A 24524-nucleotide genomic window follows, 5' to 3' on the forward strand; every position below is an offset into this window, starting at 1 on the left:
CTACTGATGTTGACTGATTGCTTATATGCAAAATATACAATTTGCTTTATTGTACTGTTTGATTTCCACTTTGGGTTAAAGGTTTTTCCTTACCTCTTGGGATTTGAAGCTGATGTAGTCTATTAAAGGACTGAAATAGAAAAGTAATTGTATGTGATGCAGTTATTCTGTGACTGTATTCCACAACCCATGCATCCGTTTTCAGAGTAATAATTCGAATCTTCAGCTTAAAGAGAAACACATCATTTCTGTTTCCTGGCAGAATAACAATTTATTTAAATTTAGACAAAAAGAAATACATATTTGTGCTTTGTGTAGTTTAATGAACAGCTTTTGTTAATATACACTTTATACACTGTATATATATATATATCATCTTAATAGTATTATCACCACTTATTGAATACTAATAAATATCAAAGACCCATTCCTCCCCCCGCACCAATTTGTACCCATAAGATATTCTAAAGGTGTAAAAAATCCCTTTTTTTATCTTTTTCAAATTTTCAAAAACATTCAGAGATGCGCATTGCAAAATTCAAGTCAGTATATCTCATTCAGCCAGGATCGACATCAAGTCTCATCATCTCATACAAAGGTGATGAACCCACAGGTACCAGCAGTGTTTTGTCTCTGTTGTAATGCAGATGAATCAAACAAAGACAGAAATGTGAGGGCAATCACAAACGACACCAGTCTGAATCCACGCAGCTTAACCTTATCTTTCTGCTTAATCACTCTCCTTCTGAGATCCTGAAAACACACCTGAGCATAAAGTTTTTTTTTTAGCAATGGTTTTAAGAAGCAGGGATGCCTCTTTACACATTTCCTCATTGTAATGTAGATCTGACAGGCAGTTTTGGTTCAGAAAAAAAAAAATGTAACAACTGGGGTTTGCAGAGAGCGTTCTACAAATTTGCATGTATGTCCTCGTGTCGCAGCACTTTAAAGGTGATCCAGTAGAAGATGTTGAATATGAGGAAGCTCAAGGGAAACACGGCTCTGGATATGGTGTCAATGCGCTTGGCCCGGTCCACAAAACGCTTGTGAAGTACCTCGCCGTCGTAGCAGGTAACCGGAGGGGGAGGGGGAGGCGGTGGGGGGCTGAACACAGTCTCCACAGCATTGCCATCCTTGTTCTGCAGGCAGTGACCCAGTCCATAACCCCGGAAGTAAAAACCACGGCTGTCCCGCACCAGTTCCTCCTCCTGTGGAGTCAAGCATAGGGAAAACAGATTGGCCTCTCACTGTGAACTAAAATTAGCTTACAGCTTTTCACACTTCCTCTCAGTGACTGATGCCTAAATGTTTTTGTGATGAGCAGCACAAAAGGGCAGCAGAGTTCAACAGATTGAGAATATCCGCAACAAAAAAAACCGTAGCAAGAAAATATTCACTTCAGGGAGAAATAATCTTAAATATAGTAGATCATATTTCATTGTTGACCCCAGATTGTGACTCTCATGTGTTAGCATAAAAGTGATTTCATTGTAAGCCTTTGTTTTCTCTGAAAAAGAAAATCTTGGAAATGTTTGACACATGGTCGTCCCACAGCACAAAAAGTTATTAAACAAATCCTCCAAAACTTTTCTAACAATCTGGATAAAAATATTCCATTTTGTACATCGCACAAAAATAGAAGCACACTTGACCCATCCTAGTGTTAGGAGCAGTGGGCTGCCATTATGCATGGCGCCAGTGAAAATAGCTGGAAGTAAATTCTTTGCAAGAATAAAAACAGATAAAGACTTTAAAGTGTAAGGCTCATATATGCATTAAGCAAGTAAGTCTATGTAAATATAGGCACAATTTAAAAATTGGGTCAAACAAAAAGGTTTCTTATGCAACAAGTGGTTTGGAGAGTTGTGAAATATGTGTGTCGTTCAAGGACATAATGTTTATACGCGAGAGGCACAAACTGACACTATCTTGAATGAACTCTCTTCTCAACAGACGCTTTTCGAAGTTTATGTGACACAGAGAGGGGCATCGGAGGGCATAATCATTAGAAGGAAGAAAGAAAATTATTATTACGGGAGTTAATCAGAAAATTCACCCCCATCTCTCCTTTCAGGCTCCTTTCAAAGTTGCAGAATGATAGGCCTTTCAAAATGCCTATTAATAAAAAGTCATGACCTCAACCCCTCCAAAAAAAACTTGCACTTGGCATTAAGCTTTGATGAATGGCAGGGCATTTCTTTCTTTTTTTGAAGAGAGAATATTAATAGACATGCAGCTTAACTCTGACAGCCTTCTGACACTTTGAGAGATTCACTTTAGCAGGGGAAAGTGAAGATGTGGGATCTAAATTGGATTATTAGTAGTCAGTGTGAAGTGCCCCAAAAACTCTGATCCCTGTGTCCTCCCTTTTTGGTGTCTCTCTCACTGACCCCGGCGGTTCTCTGGTTCTCGGCTGAACTTCACATCTCGGTGCCGGACAGACTTGGCAGTGAGACACTACCAGCACCTGTCAAAAGTCCAATGCTACTTATGTATTTCACACGTGTCTCCACCTGTCTGGTTCTACACAAAGTATTCATTTTGTCCTTTAAAAACTTCCCAGACTTCTGATCCTTGCCAACTGCCCTTTGCCCCGCACCTTTACTGTTTCTCTCAAGACTAAGTTGTTTACTTCCTATCCTGTGAACTCCTCCTTCTTCTAGTTGAATGACTGAGTAATTTCAGAGTTTAAAACAATCAGTTGCCCCACTGACAAATAGCACCATACAAAAGGGGGGGAAGAGAGTTGTAGCTCTTATGGCAAAGCTTGATTATCCCTCCTACTCCTTTCTAAACGATGCAGTACATCATGTGCTAAAGTCTAATGGTGCGTTTCTCTAAAGATAATAGGTGCTCATAGTCTGTGCTCCCAGCAGCAGCTACACACTTTGTGATTTGTTGGCATAAGATCAGTTGAGACTGATTATTCTCCACAGAGCACAAAGTATTTAGTTACTGTGGATGTGGCTGTTTACAGAGAGTGATCAGGGACAAGTCAAGGTTTTTTCTATCAATTTATAAATAATGCAAACACTTAATTAAACATTACAAGTAATTGTTATAGTCTTTTAGAGAGAACCTGGCTATCTGTTACCTCTGTTTTTAGCCTTTAAGCTCAGCTAAGTAGAGTGTATTAATGTATTTTATCTTAATGCTGCCAGAAGGTGGGGAAATATATTTCCCAAATGTTATTCTTGGTGAACTTCCTTTTTTTAAGACAAGTCAATGATTTAAAAAAAAGTAATAAAAGCCAACATTCTTGGGGATTGTCCTGAACACAAGCATATTAAAAGTTTGACATGGAACAAGAGGAAGAAATGCATGATTTTATATTTGAGTGGAAAACAGGTTACACATTGGAAAGGAATTTAGGGAAAGAAGTTAGTAGGGTTTGCATTAAGGGGCAGAAGGTTAAAAATTGAGTGCTTAGAGATGAGATCAGCACAAAGTGGGTTTAGATGTGGGAGAACATTTCAGGATTTATTTAGGTCTGAGGGGGAAGTTGAATGACACAATCAATTTGGAAGACTGGGGGCATGAAATAATATTGGGTTCAAAGGTCTTGGGTTGACATGGGGTTTCATTTTTTACCCTGGCACAGGCGCTGCAGTGCTGATTCAGGTTCCTGTAGGTTGAGTCGTCACCTTGGATGTCATTCACTTTCCGCAACGACTCAAAACTCCCATGCTGACCGGCAAACATCTCCATTGGAAAGCAAGGTAGACAAATTAAAGCAAGGGTTATTGCTCCTTATTTCCCCATTAGTTTTGAAACGAGAGTTTTCTCCTGTAAGATAAATCTTTGAATTTAAAATTAGCTTTGGACATGGGCCTTCACACTTTGATGGGAACAAGAATTCCCCTTGCTTCATTTAATTGGAAAAACCTACCTGCGCCATGCCAAAAACAAAATAATTAAAGATGCAAACATTCGAATAACAAACTGAAGCAGGCATTCTCAGCTTTTAATTAAAGAGGGGCTGTGAGTGTGATAATACAGGACATTATCTGCAGCTGTTCATTTGGGGAACTGGCTTTGAAGACAAATAAAGAATCCTCAAGGAGACAGTTCAAGTTATTTCTGTAAAGACTATAAATTGAAGCTCTTTTTCAGATTTTTTATTTCAAAGGCTGGATATTTTGGCTTAGAGCGCACCAGAGATGCCAAACACAAAGCTGAAAGAGCATTGATTAAACCAGGTCAGTCTGGGATTTGTACACTCCATCAGATTCCAAAACTCCCTCTATTACAGCACATCGGCTCGTGTGTCAATACCCCTCAAATGAATAGTTTGTGACCTCAAACCCCTGGGATGAAGTAATTGTCCATCTGATGTTGACCGGGGAAGTATTTTCCCCTACAGAGAGTCCTTTTCTCTGTCCCGCATCGATGCATGAGGGCAGAGTGCCCGGTAAGTCTGCTGGACTCTTCTGCCTCGTCTACAGGGAACTTTGCCATGAGTCTGGGGAGCTGCCCAGCCAGTGAGCTGTTTAATGGGATTTTCAAGTTGTCTCTTCTATTCCTCTTGAGACAAACATGTCTGTGTCAAACAAGGTCTCTCATATCCTGCTAAGTGCTTATATTTGTCAACTTACAAGCTGTTTGCTTTGATGATTGTCAAGATATGAATCCAATCGAGGAAACATATTATGTTTGGTTGACAAATGATTCAGAGATTTAAAAAAAAAAGATGTCTAAAGGGACACAGAAATGTTTCTAGTGAGATTTCTGTTGTGGTTTATAGAACAGTGATAACCTCCCTTCAACAAGGCAACCAAAATATTATTCTTAAATTAGTTTAATTAACATATTGAGCTAACAGGGACCATAAACAACCAAAACCAATAAGCTATACAGCCTATTTGCGCCTGTGGTCCCTGGGCAGGTAGATATTAAAAAACAATACAGTACAAGGTGAAGTGCTTTAATGCATGCCTTATTAGGTTGCTTTCTTTTCATATAAACCCATGGAAACAGATAGTATTATACAAAAGCAGGGGAAGAGTGTCTGACTGAAAACAGGTCTGAAATATTTTAGTGTTGCAGGATGAGTGTTTACCACGCGGTTGATGTGATAAGCGGATGCTTTCTAAATGTAGTGACGGAGAGAAAGAGAAAGGATCACCAAGACTTTTCTCAGGTCAGTGCTCACTATGGAAACGAGCCGAACAGAAATTAGCCAATCTCCCTCATGAAATATGACAGCCAGCTGTAGCGTGTTGATGTTGTCAGTTCCTTAATATACTGCATCCCACAATAACAAGAGGCACAAGTCGATGTTTTAGAGGCTGACAGGGAGTGTTTGTCTGTGTGTGTCTGTTTGTGTGCATACGTGCTCCTCAAGCTTACTTTTATAGAATCTGCCACAGTGTGTGTTTAAGTGTGTGTGTAGGCAGAGTTGGATGTCGTAAGAAAGTAAAAGGAGTTAAACATTGTAGAAATATTGGATGTAACTGAAAGTTAAACAGTCAACATTACAAACCGAAAGTACAATACTTGGGTAAATGCACTTACTGTCCATCACTTTGTGTAAGCATGCATTCGTCTGTGTTTGTGTGTTAGTGCTCCTCATGCTGTCTTTTATAGAATCTGCCACTGCGTGTGCTTGAGCATGCTTAAGCTTGTTTGTGTGATATACACTTACTATTCTTTGCTGCCGCTGCTTTTTCCTCAGCCTGATGAACTCCTTGTGTTGCCTTGACACAAAGTTAACTGCTGCATACTCCAGCAGGGCAGCAAACACAAACAGGAGGCACACCGCCATCCAAATATCAATGGCCTTCACATAGGACACCTGGGAAACACACAAGGTCACAGAGTCATCAACAGCCAATCAATGAGTCTATAACGGATAAACCATAGGATCTTCACAATCTACCCATTCCTCAGCTTAGGCTCGTAATGACATACATCTTTGGGAGGGTCTATATCTCTAATGAGTCAGTGGGATGCGGGCAGTTGACATATAGCCATGAGACAGGTCACGATTCGAGACTTGAGGGGAGCCCCTGCCGCTCATGAGAGTTGATATGCCACAGCAAATCAGCAACGCCCACTGAGCACATATTGTGTGGAAACTTCACTCAATTGAGCAGCAGTAGTCTCTGTTACATGTGAAAGTGGAGAGGGAAAACCCCTCATGACAGATCAGTGGGGTTTAAACTCTGGAATCAATACTTCCACTGAATTTAAGTGTCATATCTGAACTCTCACAAGATATATATTATATGTTTGTTCAGTGTACAGATGTCTTCGCTTTGGGTACAACTCAAGAAAATATGACCACATTTTAACAAAATAATGGAGAATATTGTAACATGCCAATTAACTTCAATTTACAGTTTCTTATTTAACTATAATTGTGTATTTTTATATTTAAATTAATGCCTTTCTTCCATTGTTGCCCTTAAAAATCACTTTATGTTTTCATATTTTAGGCAGTTTTGGTAGACACTACTCCTCGAGCTAAAGTTTGGCATACAACTTAAATGTTCAGGACCTAATTGTCCAGTTTTAAATGTTGCTTGAAAAGTAATCAAATGGAAAACATTGCATTGATTTATGTGAAATTATTCAAATAGTTACATTTCATACATTTAAACAGGAAAGCTTTAAATCTTTAACCTATAATATGTCAAAAGAAACCTTTCTAACACTGCTGTTAATGAAGACAAGAAGGAAGTGCTACTACTCTGGATACCAGCAGTCTAACATGCCTTTTGCTCTGATGTTGAATGCAAGTTAAACTGTTGGCTGGTCCTCTATCGTCAAGGTGATCTATTGTTGAGATTCATTTTTAGCCAATCAGGAAATCAGGAAGCGTTCACCTCCCTGCTGATCTAATATAGCCTGTCTTTCACCTGACCTTCTCCCCGGGGATCTGTGAGTCCTTCACGTCTTTCACATGCCAGCGTCCTCAGCCCACCTGGCACTTGTTTATCTGCTCCCTCATAAATCTCTTGCCTTGTCCAAAATTAGCAATTGCCTCATCATGCACAGTCAGCATTTCATGACTTAACACACTCTCATTGCAGATGATCTTTCTCCAAAGCTCCCTCCAAATGCCTAATTAACCAAACTCGTGTAGCTTTACCAGTTTACCATCCGCAATCCTCAGTAATCCATTGTCTGTCTGTCACTTGTTTCATGGAGGATTTGGATTGGGCTTGTCAGGAATTATCAGATGCAAAAGACAACGTCATTTCTAAATCATCAATCTCTTTTTTGGGGGGGATATGTCAGTGCTATATTTGTGATTGAAACGCAAGCAATAACCAGTTATCTTTTTTTGGTTACTGACCTTTTTCATTGAGCTTTAAAGAATTATATAAATGCCCATTTCTTCTCAGACAAACTTACTTTTACTACGTGTTTTGCTGTGATCTAATCATTTTTTAAAGACTTGCATTGAGCAGGAAATGCCTTGAATATTAGAACATAAGCTTTCAAAACTGTCATTAATTAAGACAAAACTATTTTCACATCCTCAATGCTAATTCATACCCATCATCTCTTGGTTGTTCCTGTCCAGTTCGCTTTGTGAACTATCCAAAAGCAATGTCACCTTTTCTATAAGTAAAAACATATATCTTGATAAACCATCTTCAGACTCACCTTGGGCAGAGAGGCCCTTGAACCGGAGCTCTGCGTGGTCATGGTCAGTACGGTGGTGATTCCCAGGCCCACTCTAGCGGGCGCAGCGTCCATGTTTATCCAGAAAGACACCCATGAGAGGATGACGATGAGGAGAGAGGGGATGTACATCTGGATCAAGTAGTAGCCCATTTGACGCTCCAGGTGGAACTTCACCTCAATGCAGGTGAATTTACCTGCAGATGCGCAACATAGTCCATTCAACTGTTTAAAGACAAGTTTCTTGCAATGTGTCCCTTTTTTTTTATCTAACCCTACAGCAAGTCATGGGTTTAATCAGTTAGTTGATCAATCTCTATTGCATTCCTAACTTCTTTTATATTCCTCTGAATTAAACATAAGCTCTAGCACTTCATTTCAATTTTGTTTTCAGCTTAGGGCTCCTAGTTTCTCAACACTGTTTATGGAGTGTATTATGTACCTGTGTTGTAGTACTTAGTGCAGTAGCCCAAATCCTTCTCCTCTTTTAGCACAAACTGGGGGAGTGTAAGATCATCAGCCACCTGAACGGGGTTTTCAGACAGCCACTCAAAGATCAAGTCATTCATGGTGTAACCAACTGTGAAGAGAGAACAGAGGAGATAATGGGAAGTTATTTAAATGAAAATAGTAAGAAATGTCCTTATTCTTTCACTAAAGCTCAGACTACATTTAACATAGTAGGAATTCTCCTTTTGTTCTTATTTCCATGGATATCGCACATGATTGAAGACCCATACTGGCATAGCTTGTTGATACATTTTTCAACATTACATCGAAGAGGAGAGTATAAGATGCTCTTCATTATTTTGTCTGGACACACTCTTATATATTTATATATAGTATAGTATATTGTTTTTTTAATAATTCATATATATATTGATGATATCTCAGCAAAGGCTTTACAACACATTAAATAAAGCTGTATATTTGTTTGCTGACAATCAACAGGAAATGCAATTTGACACTGTGAATAATATTCACATTTCCTATGGATGTATTGTAAGTAGGAGAAAACAACTGATGTTTTATTGCCTGTATATGTCTATGGTATTACACAGTACCATGTGCACCACTGCATCAGCTGGTAAATATTCTTGCGCCTCATCCTATTCTTTCTATACATAATCACATTTTCCCCACACAACAACTAGCACAACCTTGCCATCCGCTAATGACACCCAGAGAGAAAGAGAGAATGAACTTTTGAAGATTGTGGTGACATAATGTCGCTTTTGCCCATCTGTCCAGCTACCAGCTATCCTCTGCCGTCACGTTTGTCACAGTAAAGGTCACCCACCACAGATCCAGTCATGTTGTTGTGGTTGCTTGAAGGTTAGAGAGTAAAGGGGACATGAGGAGCATATCTGCTTGTGACAGTGGGAGATGTATACTGAGCTGATTAGTGCACGTAAAAACGGTGATGTTCAAACAGGAAAGATAACGGTATTTATGGTTTTTATTTTTGCAAGTTGAATACACAGTTTAGTAAACCACCCAGGATAAGGCGATAATTATTTTGCTTCCACACACTGTTGCTCTTTTCGAGGGTTGCACTCCTCCTTTCTCACAGCTACCTTATTACAGTATATTAAAAATGCATGCCACAACAATGCAGCATTTCTTGTACATCTGAATAATACCGATGTCCACTGGGACCCTTAGGCCTGAAGAACCAAGACATCAATTATTCAAGATTGTATACTCCATCCTGCCAACATGCCTGGGAAACAACCACACATATCACAGGTTCGCCATCATTCACACATCCGGCACAATAAACAGAAGAAATAACAATGCTTTTCTAAGAAAATGAAAAGCTATTTTGTTGGCCTCCAACTATAGCTAAGAGGCGTCAAATTTAATTGGCATTTTAGGTTCAACACAATGAAATTCATGAGGTATAATGTCTGGAATATCTCAGCAGGGTAGACTAATGACTGTTGGTATCATGCCATTTTTCTTTTCATGTTAAAAAGCTGTTCACCTAATGAAAGCCACTTCCTTAATGCAGTCATGGTTGTGCTTCACATAGTAAGGGTTGCTTTTTACTTATGGTGTAACTTACAAAGTGGATGTATGGTTATTGGACGCTAATGGCTCAGGGCAAAGCGAAGTGGTAAAAGCTGCATATAAGCCTTTGATGTGTCGTATAAATAGACTCAACAATACCATTCTGCCTTATTCTATCTTTATAAGCCCGTGGCATCAAAGGCCAGAAAAGAAGATTGGCCTTGGCTCTCTTAAACCCCAAAGATAACTCTCCCTTTTTCTTTTTTTTCAATCACCCGTCTCTCTTTTGCTTCCTCATGTTTCCACAGCTCCAGTAATGCCAGTAAAACCTGTAATGTCGTCTTAACACTGAGCTCTAGCCAAGGTGATCACACCCTTGGGTGGTGTACTGGGGCTTGTCAACACAAGGCCAAGTGTCCTCACCAAGCCTTTAATCAGGAATGATTACGCCTCCTTTAATGGCAGTGTGATGTGATACACCAAACACATGCACACACACAGCCTCTACAGCACTCACACATGGCCGCTTCAGCACACATTTTGTCACAAGTTGTCTCCCTTACTTTCCTAAAGGGTGAAATGTATTTATATTTTTGTTTTTATGCTGGCTGACGTAAGTTGTGCGCTACCTTTATTGGATTTTTTTATCAGTTTGTCCCTGTGTTAATTTGCAGAAATAAATCATGCTGCCTGGAGCACAAAGAGGGGGTAACTAGTTCTATACAAACCAATAACTCTTGTTTCCCGTTGAATCAGATAAGGATGTAGGTAGAGATACCAGTATTCAGCTTGACTTATTTATTTGTGAGAGATGCTTCTGAAAAGGTGCAGTGACTTCACGGTACGAGTGCTCGTTCTGTTTCCTCCTTTTTGCTACAAGTTCTTTTGTCCCTATGACTGGAATTTAGGTCACCTCTAGTCACAGCGGCTGGGTCACATATAATAAAAGGGACACAAAATTGAAGTTTTATTATTTATATCCTGGAAATTGGTTTCATGAGGGCAGATGCTATCTCTGCTAAAGGCAAGGGAAGACTGAAAGCGGAGAATATTATTCTTCCCCCACATTTTATCACTGTAATGACATTGTATAAGGTTTCAAATACCTTTTTGTACATTTCTTCAACAGCGCAGTTTTAATAAATGTGCTCTAAATATGAACAAGCATGGTAAACAGTTGACTTTCTTTTTTTCATATTTTTTGGAGCGCCTGTCAAACATTGCATGCAGTTTGCAAAGTGTGTTGATGAAATATTTTGGGGTTTTCATTCCAGAGATTACCATTTAAGAGCGTTCCGGCTGCATATAGTATGTGAATTTTGTGTACGTGAAAAATGTCCAGATGTTTTTAAGGTACAGTAAACATTAAAGTTAGTGAGTTCACATATAGTGTATGTTATTAAATATATACTGTATATATTTGATTACCTAATTTGCAATAAAATGAAGGAATGAATACATTTAGTTGAAGAAGTGCTGTTGATTTACATTTCGTGTAAACAATTTCAACAGTTGCTTGGACTGCCGTGATCAATGCAGTCATGTGATGCAGAGACTCAACATCTTTGTTAATTTAGTAGGTAGTATGCAGAACATACTGATTGAGTTTGATTGTGCAGTAAGTTAACATGCAATTTCAAACACAGTCCATCTCTTGCTGCCTCAAAGTTTCAATGTGTTTGCTGTAGAATACCAACAATAACCCACACTCTGACAGATAAGCACCCATTGATTCTACATAGTGGGGTAACGCAAAACAAATGATGTGCTCATTTCACAATATAAAGTAGTATGAAATACACCTTGGCGTTAGAAGTCATGCTGTGTTATGTAGGAAATAAACTAGTTAGCCAGACATCTTTGCATCTTAGATTCCTGCAGATAAACCTGCAAAATGTAATCGATTAACTATTCATATTGAATTTTTGGTTTTGGAGAACAAATGAGATGCAATCAGATAACATAGGGAACCTTCACATGATGATACAATTCCCCTCTCTTGACATATAGCAAGATAGCCAGGCAAAGGTATAAAGCAGGAAGTAGGGGAAATACAAAAAGGTATATAAGACAAGAGGAAGAGGAAATAAAGAAGACTCACAGCTTTCAAGCTGCATTGTACAGGTCTGAATGTCCATTGGGAAATTCTTCAAGTCCATAGGGCAGGACAGGGTAAGAGTCAGTCTGAGATAGAAAAAACAGATTGGGAGAGAAAGATGAGCAATAAGGGATGTCAAAAGGCAGGAAAAGGAAATGGTGGATTAACAGTAAATCAGTGCCAGGCTGTTTTTCTTACATTTCAGGAGTAATGCGTTTGTGTATAATTCAAAAGAGTAGAATGGGAAACATATTGAGTTACTCTACCATTCGATTACAAGCAGCACCAAAGTAATGGAAAAGTAATTGGTGTAGGCATCCCTACATTTATTTGTTGTGGTGCTGATGCATTAAGCCTTCAAAAAATCCACAGAGAACAGAGAGAAAGAGCTATTTAGGAGTCTGTTCGGGGGGAAAACTGTGTAATTACCTGCTGTAATGCATCGCCCAGAGGCAAGACAAGAGCTGCGAGCAGTATACACAAAGGCACCCATTTGCTACTGTGTTATGATGACACAATATCCTTCACCAGCTCAAGAACCAACTACAAATACCCAAGTGATTGATTCTCCCAACACTGGATTCATTGTCATGGATTTAATCCACACAAAGATATTTGATCCATAATTACAAAACATAGTTAGTAACCAAATCTAGAGCAGGCAGTAAATCAACTTGTTTTTTTTAATGACTAATTAAAAAGAAATAGTAATTAAACAATGAACATTAATCATGTTAAATTACTGATCGTATCAACAAAATTACCAGTCTAGACCTAAAACAATATGTAACACTTGATTTCACTTTGAAAAGTACAAATACTAGGGAGGCTTAAATGTTTGCCCATGTTTATGTCCACCTGTTGGTTTGGTGATATTTCCACTATGAATTGGAAAGTTGCAATATTGGAATTATTGTGACACAAGCAGTGACTACAAAGGTGTCATTTCCTCCCATGGTTTTTATAAGCCAGTTGTGAAAAAAACCCTTCATTTAACAAACAGACTTCGAGGTCGCACACTTGCCACTTCACATTTACATCTCTTTTATCCATGCTTTCACCCTTTCAGTATTTTGTCGACCTGTGGAAGGTGCAGTGCGGCTTCTGTGATTGGCAATTCAATTGTTGAAATAATTCTGGTCATCAGGTCGTGTATGAGTGGGATTTACACTAGTTTCCTCACTTTATTTGACAGAAATGATCCCAAATTGAGCCCTTTTTATAATAACATATAACCGATTTTATTCCTAAATGAGTCACTAGTTTTATTTTGGTCATATGAATTAAAGTCCAGACATATTTAATGGCAATACTTTAAAACTGGTTTTCATATTTACACAAATGTTAATTGTTTGTAAATGAATTGACAATTTTCCCTGAAGACCATCTGAGTATAACCATCTGTTTTATACCAAAGCAGTTGTTTAAATGGATGAATGATTGATATGCTGTTTTTGACACTTCACACAGCAGCTACATCTTATCTTTAGTTACCTAATGCTGTACAGAACGCTGCCATCTTGGAAAATCCGTAGCAGCTTGTTATCAGTGGTGACCTCGTGGAAATTGGCTCCTTTCTCGTTTGCAAAGAATAAATCAGGTTTCCAGATAGAGTCCAACATGGATGGATCCAGATCAAGGGAGTCGTCTGGGTATTCGCTGTACGCCAGGCGAGGGTCGTTCCAATTTTGCCTTAGAAATACATTGAGCCTGTAGTCCTGTGGAAGAACGTATACCATCAGTGAGGGTTGCAGTACAAACGGACAGCTTAGAAGTGGATCTTTCTGTAACTTTAAAGAAGTGATTTCAGAAGTTCTGTGAATGTTCTGTTACTGGTCAAGATTGGAGTCCTTTCTGTCTGATAATACATTTAAGATGACTGAAGCTCTACACTCAAAGATGAAACTGTGATAGAACTTTGAAAATCCACCTTGGATTGAACAGCACTTTTAAGTCAACATATACTAAATGTATTTTTTCTCAGTTTCATGTGCAAAGATATCCCATACAGTAAAGAAATGCACTGTGGCGTTGCAGCACCATGATGTACGGTGCGTTGTTCACAACAAAAAGTTATTGTAGGAAGATTTGAAACGGCCGAAACGTTTTTTGTTTTTTGAAAACATTTATTTTATTTTCTAATACAGCAAGGGTGTATTTTAAAATGCATGTTTACATATCTCCCAATGAGGGTGACTGGTGTAAGCACTAGTGTTATGGCCGATGATTCGTCTTTAGTTTAACCCTCAGTGGTTCAGAATAAGAAAGGCAGTACTCTCTTTGAAATGCCCTTGTATGAACATATTCGTAACCCATTGAATAATGGTGTACTGTTTGTTTGAGCATTGAATCCATGTGCTGCTGGTGAGCTGGGGGTTGGAAACGCAAGCAATGCGAGGGACGACTGCAGAACACAATCAGCCCTGCCTGCAGCCAGCATACATGAGTAATTAAATTAGAATTCTAATCTCTGCAATTAATTCAGAACTCATCTTTGGGCTTTGCACATCGTTTTCTCTCTTGCTCGTTCCCTTCATTGCTCAGAATGAAAAGCATGCTTCACCAGCGCGTGAATTGACATCATTAGAGTTGTCGTTCTGTGGGTTGTCCTGGCTGGAGGTCTGACCCTCTGGGCCTCCCTCAGACGCCCTTAAACAGTTATCTGCTGTATTGTGCTGACCCAGCAGCTATAACACTGTAAACGCACACTCGAGGACAGCCTTTTCCCCCCTGAACCCCTCGTCCTCTCTCCCATACCCCTTTTCCTCCATTTTATCAATTTTTCATTTTAATTGCAGAGTGGACAGTTCATTATCTGCATGTCAGTGACCCATTGGTCTCTGAAGGTTGCACTGTTATGCTCCAGGAAACACAGGTATGAGGGAATGACTTCAGCACTGGGTGGTTAAGCAAAGAAGTTGGAAAGAAGTAGGTAGAAGTAGGAGTAGGTGCTAAATACAATTTTAAAACTATAAACCAAAATACCATCTCATGTTTAAGAAGAAAACACATTTGTCTGTCCAACATTTTTCTTACCATTGTAGTTTCTGTGATGGACCCAAAGCTGTTGATGAAAATATTACAGGTGACATTCACAGCCGGGCCTGGGGAAACAAAGAACAAGACTCAGTTTATGTTTTCCATCAGAGGGGATTCATAAGGTTATAAAATTATCTTTTTATCTCCTTTTGGCTTTTTACCATTGACATCAGTTTCATTGTTCATTTTCATCCTAAGCAGTCATAGTGGCTGAAAGTGTTGCTGCTGAAGAGTCCGTTCATTAAAGGCACTAGTAGTGTTTTCTCAAGCACTTTTTGAAGGTTAATTACCATTGAGGTTGTAAAGATCCATCTTTCCGCATTCTGGTAAAATCAACAATTTACAGCACTGGCATTACGCTATTGAAATACAATGATTATGCTACTCACTTGCAACACCACATTCTACCAACACCAGGAACTTTCACCAACTAAGATGCTTTTATTGGCAGAACACTGATTTTCTTACTGAGAGGTCCTCCTTCCCAGTAGGACACGGAAGAAGAGATGTTAGTATAATATGCTGTGTGAGGTAGAAGGGACAGGTGCATGCTGGTGCTCTGAGACAAAGGGAAGTAACATTTTCGAGTTTGGCTCATTGGTTTTGCCTGCTCATCAACACAGTCAGCAGTTAGAGCAGCAGCAGCTGTGACAGCTCATGGAGGCAATGAAGATACTTTGTTATCCTTGGCGCACAATTGCTTTTCACACTTTAAATTGTCAAAAATCATACTGCTCCTGAGTCGTAACTCGGCCAAATCTAAACTCAAAGCAAAGACCTGATACTAATCAATAGAGATTCAGTAAACTTCAGAGGATATTGTTATCCATCAGGCTTCTTTTCAACTGTCAATTTGTATTTTTAATCATTGTTTGCATCCTGTTTAATGTGGACAGCTACAGCTAATTAGCAATCTAAGCTCATTAATGATTCTACAAAGCAAAAGTCACCATCACAAATCTGAAATGTTTAATATAAAAATGTCTCCCTTTTGGTTTTTTAATCTTTGAAGGAAGGCACCCTGCAGTTGTGTTGATTTTATCTCAGTGTCAGCCTTTTAAATCCCCTAACATTTGAGCTTCTACAAAAAAGTAGCAATTCCTTTACTGGTATAAAAAACACTACCAGTAAACATGCTCCAAACAGCAATTATATTTCCTTCAGAACATAATTGGGGAGACAGGGTTGCAGTGTGCTTGTGCTGCATAGTATAATATAATATGTCTCTTAATTAAGCCAACTTCAAAACAACAAAGTATGTAATTAACAGTTTGTGGTGACGGCCAGCCGTTAGGTTGAAAACTTCTCCAAACATGTTGAAAATGTGGACAAGCTGATGCAATATTTCTCTCCTGGAAATCTCGAAATCTTAGAAAAATATAAACCTTTCTTGCAAAAAAGTATACAGCACATACACTGGAGAATGGTCAGATGTTGAGATTTTGCAGCCCAGATCCACTGGTGTTTTTTTTTCTAGTGCTTGTGCTGCTTTGGATTGGATTTTCTTCAGAGCTGCTGTGAGGGCATATTCTCTACCTTTGAAGTTGGGTCTGATGCGGGCATCATATCCTGATGTTCTCCCCATGAGCTTGTCCAGGAAGTCAGAAGGCGACAGCTGTGGTCCTGCCCTGCTGGGGGGCTTTATCTCCTCCTTACAGGAGCTCAGTCTAACCCAGGGAGGGAGAGAGAGTGGGAAAAGTGGGAAGACAAAGAAAAGGGAGAAGACTTGAGAAACAGTGGAGGTTTGTGCATATATATGAGAGGTACCAGTGGGGGTGGTGGTAAAAAAATAATGAGAATCCAACAGAGTGAGGAGCCAACAGCTATAACCAAGTCAGTCATCAGCAAAAAACACCCAGCGGTGGGTGAGGAAATGAGTGTGAAAAATGACGATGGATGGCTTGCCTCGGCTGGCAACTAAAATATTACCTATTTCACATCATGTCTGACACTTATTGGTTGTTAAGCCATAACTACAGAGAAGCAAAATAGAAACAGAGGTAAACTTGTCCGTCTCCTGTGCTTCCCACGGCTCGTGGCTTAGCTGGAGTAAGGCCTGACAGATTGATGACTCAATTGTAATGCTATGAATGTCACGCCGGGGAGCGGAAGGAGCTGATACAAGCTCCAGTGAGGCTCAGGCAGCCACTGCAAGGAATAATCAACAGGCCACAGTGAAGAGCAGGTGAGACAGAAAAATCTTGAAAAAAAGACAGGGGAAACGAGAAAAATGCTGGATAAGGTTTATAATGAATGTGATTTCTCACTGGCCCCTGCTGTAGCACAGCTGATTGCACCCCATGCTTTTGATACAATTGTTAACAGTTCACGATCTATCATGATCTGAAACACAGCAGTACAGATGGCTGGTTCAGTCCCCTCCGAGGCACAGCTTTGCTGGTGCCCTGTGTTCTTATGAGTGTGTAGCCACTGATCCACCACATTTTACGGCCTCTTAGATGTATTTAAAGTCATATAAACCACATTGTCAGGGGCTACAGGATCAAGGACTCTATGGAGGTTTTTTGGGACGTGAAGCAGCTTTTATTTAACTCTTTAGAGAAACATTTTACTGATTCGTAACTACTTCTTATTCAGTATCTGGTGTTTACACATTTCTTATTTTTTACAATTTCAACATGTATAGGGATGTTGAGCCTGCTGCACAGCTGACATCAACCATCTTACTATGACAAGCATTTACATACTATACAAATCACATTCCATTGCCATACATACCAATAGTTACCATCCCTGAAGGCATACCTACTGTATGGCCAAAAAACAACAAAAGCACTTTGTTGATTTTCCCAGAGGGGCAGAGCACATAGCTGGTCCTTTCTAACATTATAAAGCTCAACTCTCATCGGTCCCCTGACTCCACTGCACTGCTCACAGCCAAAGTCCACTCTGTAGTTTTACAGGATATTGGCACTCCTTTAATGCCCTTCTCTCTCTTCCACTCACACAGTAACAAACTCAAACAGGTACACAGGGAGGTGGATTGATGCTCAGGCTCTTATGCTTTCAGTAAGCCATTGATAACAAACTGGCTGTCTTGAGGTTAGGTTTTTTTTACGTATCAACAGAAAACAAAAAAACATCTTGTTTGGTCTCAAGTGTGATTTCCTCTGACGTGCAGTCACAAGCTATCAGGGAAAAATGATTGTGACCATAAAGTCTGTAGTTTTGAAGATATATTAATAGAAAAAGAACGCGTCTGTAGCACAGATGAATGTCCAAGCTAAGATTTGTGAATGCATCAGCACAGCCTGCTGATGACTGAGCTGCATTATGACATTTATGGTGTCAAAACCATAAAGGGAGTTCACTTTAGTCAAATCATCATTCTTATAAATGCAGAGCAAGTCCAGCCCATAAGGCAAGGTTCATATCTATTATGTACTACATTCATGAGTCAGTGCTTGAAGTCAAAACTATTAATCAAAGCATACACTGCCAGTGAAATGGAGTCTGTGGAGCCGTCTGTATGAGTAATTCCTTGTTGATGCAAATTCACAGTGATGAAACAACAGAATGATATTCCACAGCTGTGAAAACACAAACCTATGACAGCTCTTGATACTGATACAACACAAGCATATCGTTGCATTTATATAATCAGATATGTTCCTAACATGTAATACATAACATTTCCATTGAGGCTTTTTTCATTTATTGTTTCTAGGTCTATCTCTTCTTGGGTCCAATGACAACATTCTTTACCTTCGCAGCGTTCTGATTTGTTAAATGATAAACAAAACGTTAACTTTTTTAATGTGGGATAAAATACACATATTCAGGAACATTTTGCAATACTATCCCATATATCTTGGGGAAGATTCCAGAGGTGTCACACATATTTTTTCTCATTTTCTGAACTTTAAGAACAACAGAAATATCATGCAGATGCTATTCAGAGTGTGATCATAGTTTGAGTGAACTCATTGTGGAGAGGGCTACAGATGAACTATTCACCCTGCATTATGGGAGGGGCTGTTGATTTCTGCTTTCCCTCAGGTCTTACATCACCTCTTGATCAGCCGTCATGCATTTTTAATTGGACTCCTCGCTATTGTGTAAGGTGTCATCAATGCTTCAACGTCAGCGATCTTGTATCCCTGATTAGGTGGAAGAAGAAACAGCCTCAATCAAAATACTTTTTATCTTCAAGATTTCTGTACCAACCCAATGGTTTGTAATGAAACTAAACATATGACTTCCACTTCTTTGGTCAACAAAATACTTTGGATCTTATCCCCCAAAAATGTTGGGTCTTTTGAGGTTAATATTCTGTATAACCGTCATTTTCAAAATCATATCTTGAGTTTCCAGTGACTTTAAAACTCAAGTGTAACTGCAAGTTGTTCCTCAACCCTTCAGAGCTAAAGTATGTGGTTCTTTGTCTGAGTGATTCAATTATTAAGATGCTCTTTGCTGACATTTAATGAGCCTGACCTTTTACATCCCCCTACTTCCCTTTCATTTTAGCATTTGTGCCAGAATGCTGTCGAGAATACGTAACAACCCTTCCTTTGTTTTGTTCCACTATGGAACACGTTTTGGCTGCTACTCTTGTTCATAAGTAACTTTATTTGGCTTTGAAAGCAGAGATGAGTCGATCCTGAAATACGATGCACACTTTCAAATGCTAAAAAAAAACCGGTTATTTAAATGTTGAATTCAAACAGCTGCTCTGAAATGATTTGTTCTTTCAAATTTCAGGTTGCCGGCCAAAACTGCTGTACTCTGTGGATGGGCCTAAATAGACATTGAAAAACTTGGCACCCTTTCCAGGTGTAGACATACAAGGCAATCAACCACACTTCTACTCTGGATGCAGTTTGGGTGGCAGTTCTTCATCATCCTATGCTTACATACACTGAAACCTGTGCACCCTACAGCTATGAGAGTGAAACACTGTTATGACACACCTGTCAGGACTCTGCTGTCAGCAAATCAACTATGGGAAGCCACTGTACGAGCAACTCATCTGAAAAGCTACCCTGCATTTGATTACTGTTCCACCCCACCTGGCTTTAGGCAAACATTTCAGTCAGCCATTTATTTTAATCAAAGTATGTGTGCACATGAGCAATGGATCAGGCAAACAACATGTTGGCAATTTCTGCAAACATGGATGCATGACCATGGTTGCTTCATTTTCAAATATCTCCTCACAGAAAAAAAAATCTCCCCCCCATCAAAGCCAGTTTTGTCCTTGGCCATTGTGAGAAATATTGTTTATAATTATAAGGTGTTAATTAGGGATGAGCGATTTGGAAAATGACTCTAATTATAAATATTGTGACTGAATTGCAATTGTGAAATGATTCACGATATTGGAAGGAATAATTATTTCTGGGTCATTTATACTTTAATTGAAATATGCAGCACCTTAGTACTTAATTCAAAGAGGTATTTTGACACTTATTTAGCCTTTTAGAAGTTTTAAAGCTCCTTGGATTGAAATCATACACCAATCCATATTTGGCCATTTTGACAATATAACTTTTTATAATACAGGTGAACTGTTAATCCATAACGATTATGTAAAGAGAACAAATCAAGGTCCGTTCACACACACTAAACACTAAACTTGTGTCAGACACGAAACAAAAATGTAAAGAAATACATAAAGACATACATTGTTTAATGAAATAAATATGCTTCCTGCAGTTATTGGGCTGTTGCAGGTTGTTTGAGGTGCACGTTCAATCCCAGTTATGACATAAAGATGCAAAGAGGATAAATGGATCCTGTAAGTCAATTTTACCCACTTATCATTGATGATCCTCCATTTTAAGGTGTGGAAAGTGAAACATCCTGCCAATAAGCTCAGGCAATGAATGTGAAGCAGCATAACTGCTACCCATTTCCTGCGTACTGCATCATTTAGTTACAGGGAATATATAACCATACACAGTTAATGAAAGGAAGCTGAAGCTGTCACTATGTATACATTACACACGGATCAAATGTATGACGACATACATGCGTTGGGGAGAGGGGGAGGCGAGGTCAGTGAGACACCATCATTTCTTTTCATCTAAAATTACCTGATTTCTTTTTAATCGTCTCACAAAGCCTTGGTATGATTCACAAATACGGACGGACATGAATACTAAATGCTTGCCTTTTTAGATAAGGATTCAAGACTTGTTTTTTTTTGTTCGAAACAACAATAAGCATTTTATCTGTAAGTTATCATCTTATTCTGTTTAACCTCATCGAGCCTTTTATTGTGATGAAACCGATGAAAATTAGATGGGATGGGATTCTGCTCATGGAGCTCAGAAATATTCCTTTTAATTGCTTTTTTCATTAAAAAGCTGCTGATCAGAAAAGCACATATCACAGTATGGCTGTTCTGTGGTTTCCAACAAGGAAGCACTCGGGGATATGAGGCCCATTAGACATCCATGCATGAACCTAAAACATTTTAATTTCCATTATCATAATGGGAAACAGAACAAAACTGCTCTTGCCGCCTGTTGAAACGCCTTGCTCTAATTTCCTACTTGTCCAATTGCCCTTGACATCCATTTGAGCCTTAGGTACAGTATCACTCTCCAAAGGCTCTTACTTCGAGGTTGAGTGCAGGGCTTTTGTGTTATGAACACAAGTTTTTATCACGACCCACCAAACCATACGACTGATGTCAGTGACAGGCCTTTTACTAAAATACATTCAACCACGCTTCATGGTAATACATTGACATGTCCATTTCTCTGTCTTCAAATGATCCATGCTATCCTTTACTTCACACTACTGTATCTGATTGCCTATGGCTACTTTTTTCTCCTTTTGATCAATAGGCTCATGTGGAATGGGATTTGAAGCACATTGCAATTTACTCTTGCACATCTATCTTCAATGACATGACCACTGCCACTCCTGCACAGTGACACCTCCAGGTATGGAAGTATGGAGCTTCCTACAGTAGAATCCTTCTCAAAGAGCTTGAATAGCATCTAGAAATCACACATGGTTGTTGATAGAGTAATGAATCACATGTTGACGCTGACAGGGAATGAGGATGAAAACATACCAGGACCCAAAGGGATTCAGTGAGAATGTGAATCTTGAGAGGACCTACATAATGATGCACTGCACTATACTTAATGTATGTCAACAGAAAGTCAGAGTTCAGTGGGACCGAGGTGAAATGATGTTCGGATTAATTATTCAGTACATCCAAAGCAGATTACTCGAAAGGTTTCATGGTTTTATGATGTCATAGGAGAAACCTACAGGGCATGCATGCATATTAAATCTACGTTAGATAAAATATAAGATGGATGCATTAGAAATGACTCTTGAATTTCAGACATTTTTGCATATGACCTCTATCTGTAGTGCGATATCTGTGATTATGCAGGAGGAGATTGAGCAAATGACAGTTAATGCACTGATCACAGTTACCATTTTGTTCTAATGCTCAAAGGGTAGGGCTAAAAATGCATGAAACAGCTGCAGTAATTTCGCTAACGTAACTCAATAAAAACAATTCCCAGATGCAGAGTCAGTGCTGTTTCATATGGCACCAGTACGGTATGTGGAATCGATAGAAAATAAATGACTGCACCACCATGTTCAATGTAATGAGGCAGCATGTCGGCCAGTGTAACGATGTGGCTCATTAATGTGTTTTTAATAGTTCCTGGACAACAATGGAGGTCTATGACACAGAGGAATACTACTTCATTTTGCTACACTGCAACACTGACATGTAGGATCAATGTTTCATTACTTTGGTCTTTTCATGAGCTCTGTTATATTTTCATGGAAGTGAAAATAATACATGCAAAATATTGTGTAGTAAATTGTTTCAGGAACCTTGTCACTATTTTACATACACCTCAGTATATGTGTGGATCAAAGGGTTAGCATCTAAAAGCAGAGAAGAACAAAGATAATTGGTGGTTTGAGCTATCTCAAATAGTAGTAGAGGACTTATTCCCATTAGATATTGTGTTGTTTACTGGGCTTGATTTAGATACCATGCCTGTCTTTGAACTATTTCCATTCTCTTCTCGGTTATCTTTGATCTTTTGTTTTGTAGTAAAGCATAATTAGTTCAGCCATGAGCCAATGCTTATGGTAGACTGTACTGCTTTACTCTCTATATGAAAACACCAGGGTTTAATGATTAAGATTAAACTATGCTTACGCAGAGAAAATCGCAACTCTGTGTCATTGCTCATGCATTCTAATTTGTAATGCAATCTTTAATCTTGTGGGAGTGATGCTTGACATCTCTGGAGTACGCAGCAGAAATGATGTTTTAGGCTTGTGCCACAGTAATGACGAGGGAAAAACGAGCTGCGGCTTCATGACAGATTTATGCTCATGATGGCTCATTTCTACAATGCTGAACTCCAACTACCACCTTGGGCTTTTCCCATGCAACCTAAACTAATCTCCGGCACTACAATACATCCTAGTCTAGTGACTTAAAATGTCTATTTGTGTTAAATATAATATCCTTTTCTTTGTGAATTATTTCTACTATCTCCTGAGTTTCTGTCTGATTTAAAACTAAAGAACACAGTACTACACTTTCTCCAGTCTCTAATTGCTTAATCTGCTGTCAAAACCTCACAGGAGAATACCTTGTTCAACCCACACATCTAGCAATACTCTGAAAGAAAATATGCTTCATTTGAAGAAGAGAAAATATCTGATCCATGATATGTTACTGTATGTTGTATACTTATTTAGTTACAGGGATTGTGGTGATCTGACATATTGTCAATAACACTGCTGGCCGTTTGTATGCTTTTTCCTGCCTATTAGTTTGATTGTACATCAATACTTAAAACTCACATTAGTCAAGCCTTTAGTGGATAAATGTGGTTCTTATTATGCCCTATACGCAACATCTATACATGCACTAGGGAAGAAAAAGGATTTCTTAATATTTATTTTAACTCAAACACTCCCAGAAGAGCAATACACGGAGAAACATTTCGTTTTTCTAGAATCACTCAGCCTTTTTCTTTTACTCGACTCAACTGTGTAAAATGAGAATGGAGGAAGGCTGATTATAGTAGTCAGCTTTCACCATTATAACTTTTTTAATAAGCAATCATAATCACCTTTAAATAACTGCCCCTCTCCTACTGGTCATACAAATGAAACTTTGAGATGGGATGTGTATTTATAGGGATATTAAGAGTTCAGCCTTTACCTCCAGTTAGCTCTCCCCCAAAGCCAAATAAAAAATACAAAGGGTTTCCGACAGACTCAGTTTAAATGGCAATTTCTGTGACAAACCTGAGGAACTGACCTTTCCCCTTAAGGGAGATGAATATATCCCTCTCAGACCTACCCATCTTCCAGAAGTCTCTCCAAGCATCTCTATATTCAGGCCACCTTCTCCCCGTCAAAGATCTGATATCAGCACGAATTGCCTCCTGTCACTCTGAAACAGAGCTAGCAGGAAATCTGATAGAGACTATACTGACTGAAAAGATTGCTTTGATGTCTCTGCTTAGGGGCTCGAGATGGACGGCAGCTTTATCCTGACAGAGTAGTCAGCTCCTCACCGCATAAGATTCTTTTAGTCATGTTGCATGGGCACTATAAAGCCCTACAATATTTGTCCATTTTGTTCTGCTGGATCAAACACAAAGTACAGCACATCTATATTCATGCTAATTCAACCGAACCTATACATGTCTAGATCTCATTTCTTATCATCTTCACGTCCAACACAAATTTTGCTTTCTTTAAGGTA

General features: G+C 39.0%; 1 protein-coding gene across 1 annotated transcript in view; it reads right to left on the reverse strand.

Moving 5' to 3' along the window:
• Positions 1–261: 261 nt before the first annotated feature.
• The window catches only part of glra4a (glycine receptor, alpha 4a), a 38728-nt gene continuing 14465 nt past the window's right edge, over positions 262–24524 (reverse strand). Inside the window, exons 2-10 of the mRNA XM_063875765.1 lie at positions 16319–16449; positions 14780–14847; positions 13238–13461; positions 11747–11829; positions 8075–8212; positions 7615–7829; positions 5645–5794; positions 3592–3702; positions 262–1208 (exon numbers count right to left, since the gene is read on the reverse strand). Coding sequence (XP_063731835.1) covers positions 909–1208; positions 3592–3702; positions 5645–5794; positions 7615–7829; positions 8075–8212; positions 11747–11829; positions 13238–13461; positions 14780–14847; positions 16319–16449 — 1420 coding nt within the window. The 3' untranslated portion in view covers positions 262–908. The remainder of the gene's footprint in view (positions 1209–3591; positions 3703–5644; positions 5795–7614; positions 7830–8074; positions 8213–11746; positions 11830–13237; positions 13462–14779; positions 14848–16318; positions 16450–24524) is intronic.

The sequence above is a fragment of the Eleginops maclovinus genome, chromosome 23 (genome assembly GCF_036324505.1).
Source record: "Eleginops maclovinus isolate JMC-PN-2008 ecotype Puerto Natales chromosome 23, JC_Emac_rtc_rv5, whole genome shotgun sequence".
Classification (NCBI taxonomy): Eukaryota; Metazoa; Chordata; class Actinopteri; order Perciformes; family Eleginopidae; genus Eleginops; species Eleginops maclovinus.